General features: G+C 40.7%; 1 protein-coding gene across 1 annotated transcript; it reads left to right on the top strand.

Annotated features, from left to right (window-relative positions):
- Nucleotides 1–238: 238 nt before the first annotated feature.
- LOC102905018 (vomeronasal type-1 receptor 4-like) lies at nucleotides 239–2,406 on the top strand. Its single transcript, XM_015987086.1, has 2 exons — nucleotides 239–256; nucleotides 1,480–2,406. The coding sequence occupies exons 1-2, from the start codon at nucleotides 239–241 to the stop codon at nucleotides 2,404–2,406; spliced, it is 945 nt and encodes a 314-aa protein (XP_015842572.1).
- Nucleotides 2,407–15,986: the final 13,580 nt, after the last annotated feature.

Genomic DNA, 15,986 nt, shown 5'->3' with positions numbered 1-15,986 from the left:
AGATATGGATCTATGTGCAATCTTCTACATGCAGACATTCAGTTAGATCAGCACCATTTGTTGAAGATACTTCCTATTTTCCATTGTATAATATTTGCTTCTTTGTCAAAAATCAGGTGTCCATAGGTGTATTGATTTATGCATAGGTCTTTAATTCCATTCACCAACCTTTCTGTTTTTATGTTAATAACATGTGGGCTTTATTACTATTGTTCTGTAGTAGAGCTTGAAATCTGGGATGGTTATACCTCTGGAAGTTCTTTTGTACATGATTCTTTTAGCTATCTAGGTTTTTTGGTTGTCCATATGTAGTTGAATATTGTTCTTTCAAGGTCTGTAAAGGACTGTGTTTGTATTTTAATTGAGATTGCATTGAATCTGTAGATTGCTTTTGGTAGGTTGGCCATTTTTACTATGTTAATTCTACCAATCTATGAGCATGTTAGATATTCCCATCTTCTGATATCTTCTTCAATATTCCTCTTCAAACACTTGATGTTCTTGTCATATAGGTCTTTCACTTGCTTGGTTAGAGTTCCACCAAGATATTTTATATTCTTTATGGCTATGTGAAGGGTGTTGTTTTCTTGATTTCTTTATCCACCAATTTATCATTTGTATATTGGAGGGCTGCTGATTTTTGAGTTAGTCCTGAATACAGTCTCTTTACATAAGATGTTTATCTGCCGAAGGAGTTGCCTTGAATAACTTTTGTGGTTTCTTATGTACATAAGGATATACATCAATAAATTGAGGTTCATATTTGTGATCAGAAAACTGGCTACTTTTTTGAAATATTTTGTATTCTATCACTTTGATGATCTGTATAAAATTTTCACAAAAGCTGATGTGTTCTTTTTTGGCCACTTACTTTCCTTACATGATATTATGAATTATAAGTTTGAATTCTTGTCATTTTAAAGATATAGTAATTTTACTTTACACATCTAGTGTTATAACTGCCTGTATGTCTGGCACCACATTTATGCAGTATCACAAAAGCCATGAGAGGGAATTCAACTTGGAGAACTGATGTTATAAGTGATATGAAAGACCATGTGAGTGCTGGATTTGAACATGAGTCTTGTGAAGAGCCATCTCTTGAACCTCCAATTTGTATTTCTTAACACATTTTATCATTGAAGGAAGTTGTTGCATTTGAAAGATAAAATAAATGTTTCTTGGTTTACTGTTCATGTTTATATGCCATAATGTTTTACAATGGGTGTCATGTGAACCAAGAATGATACAACTTTATCACTAATACACTTCCATCTTGAGGTGAAGGAAAGTAAATGAAGTACAAAATAATAGTCTGAGTTGTCTGTGCAGTGTTCTCCAGGACAAGCTCCTGTGCAGTGATACAATAGTGTCTCCTTCATAGAAGAAGTAAGACATAAATCATTCTAATGCTCAGACATTGAGAAGCGTTTTACAGACAGCAGTGTATCTCATGGTCATCACTCAGCCTGCACAGAGGTTGTCTCCATGTCCTCTCAGAATAAAACTCTAAAAGCCACCGAGGAATTGGCTCTCCAGATGCTCCTGCTTTTCGAGATTGGGTGTGGGACACTGGCCAACATTCTTCTGTTTGTCCATAATTTCTCTCCCATCTTTACTGGCTCTCGACTGAGGACCACACAGGTCATTGTCACCAACTTGGCTGTGGCCAATGCCTTCCTTCTCCTCGTCACTGCATTTCCAAACAACGTGATGGTTTTTGTTCCAAGGAATCCTAAAACTAACCTGCAATGCAAATTTGGGTACTTCATTCGTGTGGTGGCTCGAAGCACAAACATGTGCTCCACCAGTGCACTGAGCATCCATCAGTTTATCACTCTTGTTCCTGGTCATTGGGGTAGGCTGATGCCTCGAGGAAGAGCCCCTAATGCCCTGAGTTATTCTTGTTACAGTTGTTGGTTGTTCAGTGTCTTAAATAATGTCTACATTCCAATGAAAGTCAGTGGTTCACAGAGCACAGGCAATGACACTCACAATCAAGGCAAGTGGGTCTGCTCCACATCTGGATTTAGTGCAGGCATTGTCATCTTGCGTTTTTCTCATGATGCCATTTTCATCAGCATCATGGCCTGGACCAGTGTCTCCATGGTGCTTCTCCTCCATAGACATCACCAGCGAACACAGCACATCCTCACTGCCAGTCAGAACCACCGAGGCCATGCTGAGGCCAGAGCAGCCCAAACTGTCCTCATGCTGGTGGTCACATTTGTTGCTCTGTACCTCCTAAATTTTATTTGTGTAATCTTTCACACTTTCTTAATGGACTATCGCATCTGGTTGAGGCATGTAAATGAAGTTTTGACTGCAGGCTTCCCCACTGTTTCTCCCTTCCTGTTGATCTTTAGGGATCCTAAGGATCCCTGTTCTGTGTTCTTCAACTGCTAAAAACCACAGTCAACATGACAAACATAGAAGACAGCTTTACTAACAGCCATATACACTCTATTAAGTAAAAGTTGTTTGAACATTCTTCCTCATAAACCAGACATGTTGATTCCCTGAACTTATCCCAGCACTGGAGAGACTGAGCCAGGAGGATTGCAATGTAATCAATGGCATGTCAGCCTGCAGAGTGAAATCCAGGCCAAATTGTGACAAGGAGACCCAGGTTCACAACTCTGTATCTGCACCCTAGGAAAGAAAGAAAATAAATAAATAAATAAATAAATAAATAAGATAAATTAATAAATGAGAAAAAGCAGAATGAAAAAGAACACCAGTCATCTTATATTCACCCCAACCCTAGAAAATCAATGTGTTCATATATTGTATTAGAGCACATGCAATCCATTCTGCATCCTATATATCCATATCCTTTTTCTTTTTTAAAATATTTCTTTTTTCATTAAGAGATTTTTCTATTCATTCTATTTGTCAATCACAGATTCCCCTGTCCTTCCTCCTTCCACCCCCTAGTACTCTCCTCCAACCCATGCCAATGCCCCCTCCTCCAAGGCAAGGTCTCCCATGGGGAGTAAGCAGAGCTTGGCACACTCTACAGTGGCAGGTCCAAGCCCCTCCTCTCTGCACCAAGGCCATGCAAAGCATCTCACCATAGGCACTAAGCTGTAAAAAGCCAGCTCATGCACTAGGGACAGGTCCCGGTCCCACTGCCTGGGGCCCAACAAACAGTTCAAGATAAACAACTGTCTTGCATATCCAGAGGGCCTAGTCTAGTACCATGGGGTCTCCTCAGGTATTGGTCCACAGTTCATGGGTTTCCACTAGTTTGGCTAGTTGTCTCTGTACTTTTTCCACTTATTCCAACCGTGGTCTCAATATTCTTGCTCATAGAATCCCTTCTCTCTCTCTCTCTCTCTCTCTCTCTCTCTCTCTCTCTCTCTCTCTCTCTCTCTCTCTCTCTCTCTCTCGTCGATTGGACTCCTGGAGCTTTGCCTGGGACCTGGCTGTGAATCTCTGCATCTGTCTCCAACAGTAGCTGGATTAGGGTTCTGTGATGTCAGTTATGGTATTCAGCTATTCAATCAACAGAGTAGGTCAGACCCAGCACCCTCTCGACCATATCCAGTAGTCTATGGTGGAGTCATCTTTGTGGATTCCTGGGGACCTCCCTAGCACTCTGCTTCTTCCTATTCCCATGGTGTCTTCATTTATCAAGGTATCGCTTTCCTTGTTCTTCCACTCTGTTCCTGATCCAGCAGGAACCTCCCACTCCCCTAAGCTCTCATTCCCCCTTCCCTTGCCCTCCATTACCTTTTTCCCCCCGGTTTGTTCATGTAGATCTCATCCTTTTCTTCATCATGGATGATCCCTGTGTCTTTCCTAAGGTCCTCCTTACTAGCTAGTCTTTCTGGAGCTGTGGGTTGCAGTCTGGTTATCCTTTTCTTTACATCTAGTATATACTTATGAGTGAGTACATACCATGTTTGTCTTTCTGAATCTGGGTTACCTCACTCAGGATGATTTTTTCTAGTTCCATCCATTTGCCTGCAAACCTCATGACATCATTGTTTCTCTCTGCTGAGTAGTACTCCATTGTGTATATGTAACACATTTTCTTGGTCCATTCTTTAGTTGAGGGTCATCTAGGTTATTTCCAGGTTCTGGCTATTACAAATAGTGCTGCTATAAACATAGTTGAGCATGTATCCCTGTGGTATGATTGAGCATTCCTTGGGTTTATGCCAAAGAGTGGTATAGCTGGGTCTTGTGGAAGATGGATTCCCAATTTTCTGAGAACCCATCATACTGATTTCCAAAATGTCTGTAGAAGTTTGCATTCCCACCAAGACTGCAGTGTAGGAGTGTTCTCCTTGCTCCATATCCTATCCAATGTAAGCTGTCTTCTGTGTTTTTGATCTTAGCTATTCTGGCAGGTCTAAGATGGTATCTCAGTGTTGTTTTGATTTGCATTTCCCTGATGACTAAGGATGTTGAGCAATTCCTTAAATGTCTTTCAGCCATTTGAGGGTCTTCTGTTGAGAATTCTGTTTAGATCTGTACCCCTACTTTTTAATTGGATTGTTCAGTATTTTGAAGTCTAGTTTCTTGAGTTCTTTATATACTTTGGAGATCAGTCCTCTGTCAGATGTGGGGTTGGTGAAGATCTTTTCCCATTCTGTAGGCTGTCATTTTGTCTTAATGACCGTGTCCTTTGCTCTACAAATGCTTCTCAGTTTCAGGAGGCCCCATTGTTTAATTGTTGCTCTCAATGTCTGTGCTACTGGTGTTATATTTAAGAAGTGATCTCCGGTACCAATGCGTTCAAGACTACTTTCTACTTTCTCTTCTATCAGGTTCAGAGTAACAAGATCTATGCTGAGGTCTTTGATCTCATGGACTTAAGCTTTATGCACTGTGATAGATATCTTTGTGCACTGTGATAGATGTGGATCTATTTGCAGTCTTCTACATGTTGACATCCAGTTATGCCAACACCATTTGTTGAAGATTGTTTTTCCCCCACTGTAAAATTTTGGCTTCTTTGTCAAAAATTAAGTGTTCATACATGTGTGGATTAATGTCAGGTTCTTCAGTTTGATTCCACTGGTGTTTATGCCACTACCAAGCTGTTTTTATTACTGTAGCTTTATAGAAGAGATTGAAGTCAAGGATCATGATGCCTTTACTGTACAGGACTCTTTTAGCTGTCCTGGGTTTTTTTTTCATATGAAGTTGAGTATTGTTCTTTCCTGGTTTGTGAATAATTGTATTAGTATTTTGATGGGGATTGCATTGAATCTGCAGATTGCTTTTGGTAAGATTACCATTTTTACTATGTTAATCCTACCTATCCTTGAGCATGGGACATCTTTCTATTTTCTGAGATATTCTTCAATTTCTTTCTTCAGGAACTTAAAGTTCTTGTCATACAGGCCCTTCACTTGCTTAGTTAGAATTACCCCAACATATTTTATATTATTTGTGGCTATTGTAAAGGACGATATATCTCTGATTTCTTTGTCAGCCTGTTTGTCCCTTGTATATAGGAGAGCTACTGAATTTTTGAATTAATCTTGTATCCTGCCACATTATTGAATATATTTATCAGCTATAGGAGATCCTTGGTTGAATTTTTTGGGTCACTTATGTATACTATCATGTCATCTGCAAATAGTGAAAGATTGACTTCTTCCTTTCCAATTTCTATCCCTTTGATCTCCTTTTTGCATCCTATTTCTTTAGGTAGAATTTCAAGTACGATATTGAATAAATATGGGAAGAGTGGACAGCCTTATCTTGTTCCTGATTTTAGTGGAATTGTGTTGAGTTTCTTTGCATTTAATTTGATTGTGGATGTTGGCTTGCTGTAACTTGCCTTTATTATGTTTAGGAATGTCCCTGTATTCCTGATCTCTCCAAGACCTTTATCATGACAGGGTGTTGGCTTTTGTCAAAGTCCATTTCAGCATCTAATGAAATGATCACATGGTTTTTTCTTTCAGTTTGTTTATATGGTGTATTACATTGTCAGATTTTCGAGTGTTGAACCAACTTTGCAAATCTCTGGGATGAAGCCTAATTGTTCATGGTGGATAATTGTTTTGAGGTGTTCTTGGAATCTGTTTGCCAGTATTTTATTGAGTATGTTTGCATCATGTTCATGAGGGAGATTGGTCTGTAGTTCTCTTTCTCTGTTGCATCTTTGTTGGGCTTGGGAATCAGGGTTATTGTAGCCTCATAGGAGTTTGGAAATGTTCCTTCTGTTTCTATTGTGTGGAAAAATTTAAAGAGTATTGGTATTAACTCTTCTTTGAAGATCTGGTAGAAGTCTGCACTGAAACCATCTGGTCTTGGGCTTTTTTTTGGTTGGGAGACTTTTAATGACGGATTCTATTTCTTTAGGGGTTACTGGTCTATTAAATAGTTTATCTGGTCTTGATTTCACTTAGGTATGCATTAACTATCCAGAAAATTATCCATTTCTTTTAGATTTTTTAGTTTTCAGCAGTAGAGGTTTTTGAAGTAAGACCCGATGATTCTCTGTATTTCCACAGTGTTAGTTGTTATGTCTCCCTTTTCATTTCTGATTTTGCTAATTTGGATTCTCTCTCTCTGCCTTTTGGTTAGTTTGGATAAGGGCTTGTCTATCTTGTTGATTTTCTTTAAAGAACCAACTCATTCATAGGTAGATATTAGATGTAGAGCAAAGGATAATTAGACAGCTACTCACATCTCAAGTGAGGCTACTTAGTAAAGAGGACCGTAAGAAAGACACAGGGATCACCCAACCACAGAGAAACGGATGAGATCTACATGAGTAAACTGGACATGGGAAGGTAATGAAGGGCAAGGGTCAGGGGAAAGAGAGCTTAGGGGAGCAGGAGATCCCAGCTGGATCAAGAACAGAGAGGGAGAACAAGGAAAGAAAGAGCTACCATGATAAATGAAGACCTCATGGGAATAGGAAGAAGCAAAGTGCTAGAGAGGTCCCCAGAAGTCCACAAAGATACCTCTACATTAGACTGCCAGCAATGGTCAAGAGAAAGCCCGAACTGACCTACTCTGGTGATCTGATGGCCGAACACCATAGCTGTCATGATAGAACTCTCATCCAATGACTGATGGAAGCAGATGCAGAGATCCATGACCAGGCCCCAAGTGGAACTCCAGGAGTCCAATCGGCAAGAGAGAGAGGATAAATTATATGAGCAAGAGATATTGAGACCATGATAGGAAAAAGAACAGGAACAAATAGCCAAACTAGTGGAAACACATGAACTATGAACAAATAGCTGAGGAACCCCCATGGACTGGATCAGGCCCTCTGGATAAGTGAGACAGTTGATTAGCTTGAACTATTTAGGAGGACCCCAGGCAGTTGGACCTGGTCCTGTCCTTAGTGCATGAGGTGGCTTTTTGGGCTAGGGCTTATGCTGGGACACTTTGTTCAGCTTAGGTGAAGGGAGGAGGGGACTGGACCTGCCTCAACTGAATCTACCAGGCTGAGCTGAATCCCCAGGGGAGTCCTTGCCCTGGAGGAGGTAGGAATGGGGAGTGGATTGGGAGGAGGGGAGAGAGGGGGTGCAGGAGGAGGAGGACAGGGGAATCCGTGGCTGATATGTAAAATTAAATTAAGTATAAAATAAAAAAATAAATGGATTAGGCTCAATAGGCTTTGTTTTCCAGCTCTGTCTAAATATTACACAGTGGTTATTAATACCAGCCTTAGAGAGATGACTGAGTATTTAAGAGTTCTTATTACTCTCACAAAAGACCTGGGTTTGGTTCACAGTTCCTACATGTGGCTCATAGACATCTGTGGTTCATGTTCCAGGGGATTCAATGCCCTCTTCTGACCACTCAGGGAACCAGGCATGTGTGTGGTGCACATACACCTATTCAAGCAAACATTCATACATTAAAAATAAAAAAAAATTCATTTGTTTCCTTTTATTAATAGTAGACTCTGTTCTCATACAATATATTCTGATGACAGTTTTCCCTCCGTCTATTTAACCCTTCCCTCCCTCCCTCCCTCCCTTCTTTCTCTTCTTTCTGTCATCCATATATTAAGGTATAGTGAGGCATTTCAGTAGGCTGAGCATCCACTGTGCACAACTCACAGCTTGAGTTGAATCCCCAGAGCTGTCATAAAAGTGGACAGAGAGAACCAAGTCCCAAGCTGTCCTCTGACTTCCACATATGTGACATGGCGCGCGCGCGCGCGCGCGCACACACACACACACACACACACACACACACACACATACACACACACACAATGTAAATAAATACATAGTAATAGTAATGAATTAAAGTGTCTGATGGGTGCTGGCGGATTCCGAAGAGATGAAGGGTGGTTCACTTCTTGGGTCCTAACTCGAGGTGATCTCTGTGGCTACATGCAATAGCTGAACTTCCTCCTGTGGGAAATGGATATTTTAATTAATATGATGGTGTTGATGAGGAGGATGGAGATGGAGAAGATGATGATGAAGATGACAGGAATGGAAAGGATGATGGTGGTTATAATAATGGGGGGAGTTAGCATGTGTTTCTTTCTCCTCAATATGGAGATTTAACTTGACTGTGCATCAGTATATACATAAATATATAAATAAATGCACATAAAGTATACACATAATGCTGTGGGATGGTCTGTATGTCAAATTACTCTGATTGTACAATAAATAAAACACTGATTGGCCAGTGGCTAGCAGGAAGTATAGGCGGGACTAACAGAGAGGAGAAAAGAAAGAACAGGAAGGTGGAAGGAGTCACTGCCAGCCGCTGCCATGACAAGCAGCATGTGCAGATGCTGGTAAGCCACGAGCCACGTAGCAAGGTATAGATTTATAGAAATGGATTAATTTAAGATATAAGAACAGTTAGCAAGAAGCCTGCCACGGCCATACAGTTTGTAACCAATATAAGTCTCTGTGTTTACTTGGTTGGGTCTGAGCAGCTGTGGGACTGGCGGGTGACAAAGATTTGTCCTGACTGTGGGCAAGGCAGGAAAACTCTAGCTACCACATAATATATGAATAAACACACATAGTATTTGATTCAGTAAAAGACAAAATAAATTTAGGTATATTGAAATTTAGTATACTTAAATTTGTAAAACAAAATAATTATATATAATTTTGATATGTAAAAACATTTATGAGTTTGACTATATATGTGTGGTGTTTATATAAATACAAATTATTTGCCTAATATCTGGATACTTAAATCTTTCCAAGAATTTCTATGTATTGTCTATGGTATCTAGAGGGTAGAATTGTTTTAAAATGTAATGTGATATTTTGGAATGAGCTTATAATTTATGATAGAGCTTTCCTATGCTGAAATTTAATTATTCTTCTCTATTTTCTTCCGCAAATTAATATGGTTACTCATAATTAGATTTTGAACATCCATGGTATGATGTGCTAATTTGGTCTCATTGATTGACTTTCCAGTATCAATTACATCAGCGTATATATTGCCCAGCTTCTCTGTCTCTAAACTGACTTTTGGGGCTGGAGAGATTGTTCAGTGGTTAAGAGCACTTGCAGGTCTTGAACAGTACCTGGGTTTGATTCCCAGCACTCTATAATAGTTCACAATCATCTGTAACTCCAGTCCCAGGGCGTCTGACGCCCTCTTCTGGCCTCTAAGGACACTGCATGTAAACACATATGAAATAAAATCTTTTTTAAAAAAATGTTTAAGCTTTTCTTATTACATTTTATTTGCTCTCTCTCTCTCTCTCTCTCTCTCTCTCTCTCTCTCTCTCTCTCTCTCTCTCTCTCTCTCTCTTTCTCTCTCTCTCTGTGAAGGTACACATACACCATGGCCCATGTGTGGAGGTCAGAGGTAACTTTCAGGAGTCAGTTCTCTCTGTCCACTATGTGGTTCCAGGGATTGAACTCAGATCATCCACAACAAGTGCCTCAACCCACAGAGCCCTCTCAGAAATCCCCTCATCAATTTTCTAGCACTGCCCACCTGATACCAAACAGCCTCCCATGGACTGTACCACTTCTGCATCTCTCTTCTACACTGGATTTTCTGTTCTCCTGCTCCTACAATACACTGTTTTACAAACACTGTTTCTCCATCAGTATGTGTCTGTGAATACACCTGTGTGTATTCTATACATCTGATCCAATGACTACTATTATTAACATATTTTATGTGTCCATGGGACTGTAGTGCCTACTGTGGCCAGAGGAGGGCGACAGTTCTCTCAGAGCCAGATCCCTAACATAGGAACTGGGCGGCAAACCCAGGTCCACTGCAAGAGCAGCCTGTGCTCTGTGGTACTCTTCTCTATTCTTTTGCTAAGAGCCATTCTGGTTGGAGTTAGATGGTTCTCATTCTGAAAACTGTGTTTGCATGATGAGTAGTGATTCTGACAAGTTTGTTCAACTCTTGGCTTTTGAAGTTAGTGTACAAAGCAGCCACTTCCTTATGGCATTTTCAAACAGTCCTGGTTGACCCTCCCTGCATCCATCATCTCCCCACCTCCCTGCCCTTCATCCCTGCTTCACTTCCCCTCCGTCCCTGCTTCACTTCCCCTCCCAGTGATTCCCCCTTTGCACTTTAATATCTCACTGTCACACTTTTTATCATCCTTCCCACCTTTTTCCTTTTACTCTCCCATTCTCCACCTTAGCTGGGCTCCTTTCTAGTTCCTGGCAGTGAGGCATACTCACCCCACACAAATAAACTCACATAAAAATTAGAAGCTAGAATGTGCATATGAAAGCAAGCAAGCTCCATTTATCCTGACTCATGCTTACGTAACATAATATTCTCTAGTTTCTTTCATTTCCCTGGAAGTTTTTTGTTCTCTTTTTGAGTAACTATGATTCCTTTTTATAATGCACCCACCATATTTTCATAGTCCACTCATCAGTGATGGACATCTAGGCTGGTTCCACTCCCTAGCTATTGTGAACAGAATGGGGATAAGCATGGGTGTAAATGTCTCTGTAACAGGATATAGAGTTCTTTGGGTCTATGTCCAAGAATGATGTAGCTTGGTCATGTGGTAGATCATGTGGAAGATCCTTACTGAGACGTCCCTCGTTGGACATAGAAGAGATATCTGAAAAATCACACTTTTCTCTGGAAGTAGAGCAAATCGCTACATTTCTGCAGGGGTTTCCCTTTTGCAGAGTGAAGCAAAAGAAGCAACATCTTAGGCCAGAGAGGCAGAGCTCTGCTAGGAAACCTTCTCAACTGGGGGCTGAGCAAAGTTCAGCTGTAGAGGCTCTCCAGGAGAGGAGCAGGATTGCAATATCCTGCGGGAAGACCATCTCCCATCACACCAGGTATACCTTGGCTTTCCCAAATAGTCAGGATTCCCTTCCCTGCTGAAGCAGTTCCAGGCCTGACTTTCCCGAGAAGTCAGAAAACTTTCCCTTCCAGGGTTGGGCTGCTTCTTTGCAGTTCCAGCCCTCAGGGCTCTGCTAAACAGCTCCAGGTGTCTCGGACACCTTCAGGGCAGAGCTGTTGCTCTGAGCAGCTCAAAGTGTCCTGGATACCTGGCCCTCCAGGGCTGAACAGTTTCTTTGCAGCTTCAGCCATCAAGAGCTGTGCTAAGCAGCTCAAGGTGTTGCCTGACTCCTAAGGCAGTCAGGACACGTTTCCCCAGAGTTTCAAAACTCATATTTGGTGCCAAAATCTAGGACCAAACCCAGAGTTGATGCAACCTATTTACTTACACTGTGCAGTGTACACCACCCCACAGGTAATACCATAAATACATCCCTTGATCCATCCGTAAGCACACATTTCTGTAACTAATATCAACATCATTTGCAAACATAGATTATCAAAAATGAAACATGCAAACTTTTTCTAACTTCTGCCCAGCCGTTCCTTAGTAACTACCAAAAGTTGTCTGTGGTGATTGCTATGGGGAGAAAACCTGTTCCTCCTTGGAGACAACCCAAACTCTAACCATGCAGATGCTGCCACTAAAAGGTCACATTGTAAAGGTCTTTCTGGGGGATATCAGGGCAAGACACCTGCTTTTTTTTTTTTTTTATCAACACTGGCATCCCGGACTCACCTGTATTGAAAACTTCCTGCACAGACCTCTATAGATACTATCTGAAAAATGAGTATTTTGTTGAATTCTGTCTGAGGAAAATAGAGAGACACAGGGGTCTTCCTTGACAGCGGAGGTCAGAGCTGTGTTTCTGCAGTGACTGAGTTCAGGGGAAAGCCTTCAACTCAGGAGACTCTCCATCTTGCTGTGACTGGGCAGGTGGAATTCTTGTCACTGTGGGCTTTTTTTTTATAATTCACACATCCCTCTGCACTGGACCAAGACTTTTGGATCCAACATAAAAACCTAGGATTTCTGCTTTTTAGAAGTCTTTAGAGTTTGACCAGAACATATTGATGTTTGCATTTTATCTCATAGAAACTTTTATTCCATTGGTTTCTACTTATCTGAAAACTACATGTAATGGGCCAGATGTGGTGGTCTCAACCTAAATCAGTTCCAGTACTTGAGAGGCAGAGGCAAGTGGATCTCTCTGACCTGCTCTCCATCAACTGTGCAGTCTGCTTTCTTACAGGACTGAATAGTAATAAATGTATAGAAGTTTCATTTCTTTGACTTTTCATGAGAAATATTAGTTTTCAGCCTTAAAATGAAAACTGTGGTCCTAGTTTTCTATTTGACTTATTTGTCTTTCCTAATTAGTCTGTCTTTTTCCTGATTGTATTTTTTGTTAGACTTTACCCTTTTTAATATTTTAGTTTGAATTAATGGGGAGCTTATTCGCTGTTTACTGTGATCTGACCAAGACTGACATTGTATTTAAACTGACTATGGATGGAGGTAGTGGCAAAGGCATTTATTTAATCACAGCATTTAGAAGGCGGAGGCAGGCCTTCTATGTGAGTGAGAATTCAGTTTGGTGGAAACAGTGAATTTAGGTGACTAACTGTGGACTTTTCAAGTAGAGGAGCCTATGGCAGACATTCTCATTCAACCCAAAATGTACATAAAATGAATTTTCTTGAATCCCTATGATATTGGGGATTTCTCAGATGTTGAGAAGTCATAGGACCTCTAGCTAAATAGTCTCAGCCCTAGAGGTCAAATGAACTATTTAAGAGCTGAATGGATGGATGCTCTAGTGATCCCATCACCAGATTAGAAGGCTTTGACTAAAACATTTTAAAATATCTTCTGTATTTACTTCTCCTCCCTCCCTGCGTAGGATGTGTCAAGTCCTGACTTTACCTCACCTCACATCTCTTTCCATCTCCAGTCAAGGACGTCCTTCCTCCTACACCTGTGGCATAATTGCAACTACTGATGTCCTTCTGTAATTTATTCAACATGTCCATCTGGAGGGGTTCCCCAACTCTCTTACCAAATGTTCAGTTTTAAGAAGACAGATACACACTGCCCCCAGTGACATATCTAATATGGTTCATACACCTTCGCAGAAACATGAAATATACTCTCCAGAGAGAAAGATGAGGATGAGGGGGTCACATGTAGGTTATGCCATTTTCAGTAGAAAGACACTAAAGAAAAACCAACATTTCATGTCCTGCCTAGAAGCCAGGAATGTCTTTGGGACACCAGGAAACATTCTCCTCTCCAGATGTCATAGATGCCAAAATGGTTGGGATTTCTGACCTAGGATCTGTTTCTAAATGACTTCATATTTCCTTCTTCAGTGGAAAAGTATGAGAGCGACATAGAAGTTAATTAAAGAAAAACTCATTGTATGCATGACAGTGGAATGTCTGGCCTGAGTGTAGATTCAACATTAGGTCACATGGGTCAATCACCTTGTCAGGAGATTGTGCCCCAATGAGGAAGGACCAATCCTAGGAAGGTGGCTCACCTTAAGGCATGCCAAAGAGAGGGTCGGAGAAATTATCCCTGTGCTGAAATACTCTACTTTTCCTTCCCACGTTCCTCCCTCTAGCAAGGCTCTTGCTGAGAACACCATGGTGCTCTGAATTATTCTTTCTATCTCTGCTCTAAGCATGTTTCCCCCACTGCTTGGCATTCTTTAGCCTATCACTAAAGCCCCACACCCTCCATGGGGCTGTCTGCCACTGTGTGAGCAATCCCATGCTGGCTTGACTCAAGGTCATGGCTCTTTTTGATTCTCCTCCTTTGAGAAACTGCTGAGATTTAAAGATTGACTGTTCTGGTATGTTTTTCTTTTGAACTCTAATAAAATCATCTTTAAGCTTCCATTTGATTACTTCTTGAAGGCTATTATTAATGAAATTAAGAACCCCTGGAATGAAATCCCAATTTCCTTTTTCTACTGTGGTGCCAATAAAGAGATCACCTAAAATTCTGGTGATAATGGCGTACATACAGTCTTACATCTCTCCCCACCCCAAGGGGAATAATACAGGAAGAACTGAGGATAGAAAAAATAAACAAAAATGACAGTCATCACATAAATTCACAATTATATTAGCATGTTTGTCCAGGCCCTTCTGGCTTCTAGAGTCTCCACTGAGAAGAAAGGGGTAAATCTGATAGGTCTGCCTTTATATATTACTTGGTCTTTCTTTAAACCCTATACCCAAGTTGATATTTTTAGCTTGCAGTTTTTAACATTCTTTTTTTTGTTCTAAACACTTAGTGTTTTGATGACCAAGTACCAAGGGGACCTGTTTTGTGGTCTAGTCCATTTGGTGTTCTGTGTGCTACTTGTACCTTGATATGCATGCCATCTTTAGGTTTGGGACATTTTCTTCTATGATTCTATTGAAAATATTTTCTGTGCCTTTGACCTGTGTTTCTTCCCCTTCCTCTATTTCTATTATTTTTATATCTGGTCTTTTTGTAGTGTCCCAGATTTCCTGGAAACTACTTCTGTCTAAGACAATAAAACCTATGGCCTTATATTGGAGACTAAACAGTCATGTTACATAGGCCAATAACCTGGCCAAGGTATTATGCACCAAAAGGAAGGAACACCTGTAGAAAGATTGGCTGACCTTAAGCCATGCTGAAAAAGAGGTTTGGAAAAAATTTCACTTTGATGAAATACTGTACTTTTCCTTCCCCCATTCCCATACTCTAGCACAGTCTGTTACAGCACACAGCCATGCTGCTCTGAAATATCCTTCTTTCTTTCTCTGCTCCAAGCATGATTGACAAAATGGTTTTTTATTCTTTATTATTTCTTCAAGCCATTCTCCCCACCATGGGGCTGTCTGCCACCGTGTGACTCATCTGTGTTCTGGCTTACCTCAAGTTCATTATCTTTTCCAACATTTGTTGGGCCACAGGTGGGAAAATACCAGGCTCCTGATGACACGTTGATGGTCTTCCTGAAGGACTTCATGTCAGCATGATTTCCCAAGTAGAAATAGTACGGTACAATGAACCCCTTTGGAAATACATCCAACAAATCCCTTGATCTACACTGGAGTGCACCTCTCCACACCCGATGACAAACACAAATTGAAAATCTAGATGCTCCCAAAGGAAACATGAGAAACTTTTCTGACTTCTGACAGCTATTCCTTAGGATCCAACAAAGTCATAAACATTATCTTTAACAAGCAGAAAGTAATAATTGTGATTTTCCCTGAGGACCAATGTTTTTTCCCCTTCATTGGAAGTATCCAAAGTCTCCATGCAAATAAATGTCACTGACATCACAGATGACAAAGTAATGCACTCAAGGGATGTTAATCTAGATACACAGTCCTTTTATGAGCATTGTTAATCTGTATTCATTCAGTCATCTGCAACATGCTCCACCGAGTTATCAGAGAGGTAAGCATTTTCTTGGATCTGTCTCAGGGAAGATAAAATCTTCAAATGGAGAAGTCAGACCTGTGTTTCTTCAGTAAATATTTAGGAGCTGGCTTTATCTCTGTGAGCATCTCTAAAATTGCTGTGGCTTACAGGTGGGATTCCTGTAACTGTAGATGTCTATCATTCTCTCCTCCGTACAACAACTCTTCTGAAGTCAACATTAATGGTTAGGATAGTTGCTTTTTTGTCTCTTCTTTACCTAATGATGTCTTCATCCCAAGGAAATGCATTTTTCACAGTT

Source organism: Peromyscus maniculatus, chromosome 1 (assembly GCF_049852395.1).
Source record: "Peromyscus maniculatus bairdii isolate BWxNUB_F1_BW_parent chromosome 1, HU_Pman_BW_mat_3.1, whole genome shotgun sequence".
NCBI classification, from domain to species: Eukaryota; Metazoa; Chordata; class Mammalia; order Rodentia; family Cricetidae; genus Peromyscus; species Peromyscus maniculatus.
Note: the sequence above shows the minus strand (reverse complement) of the source record. Positions and strands in the feature narration are given on the sequence as shown.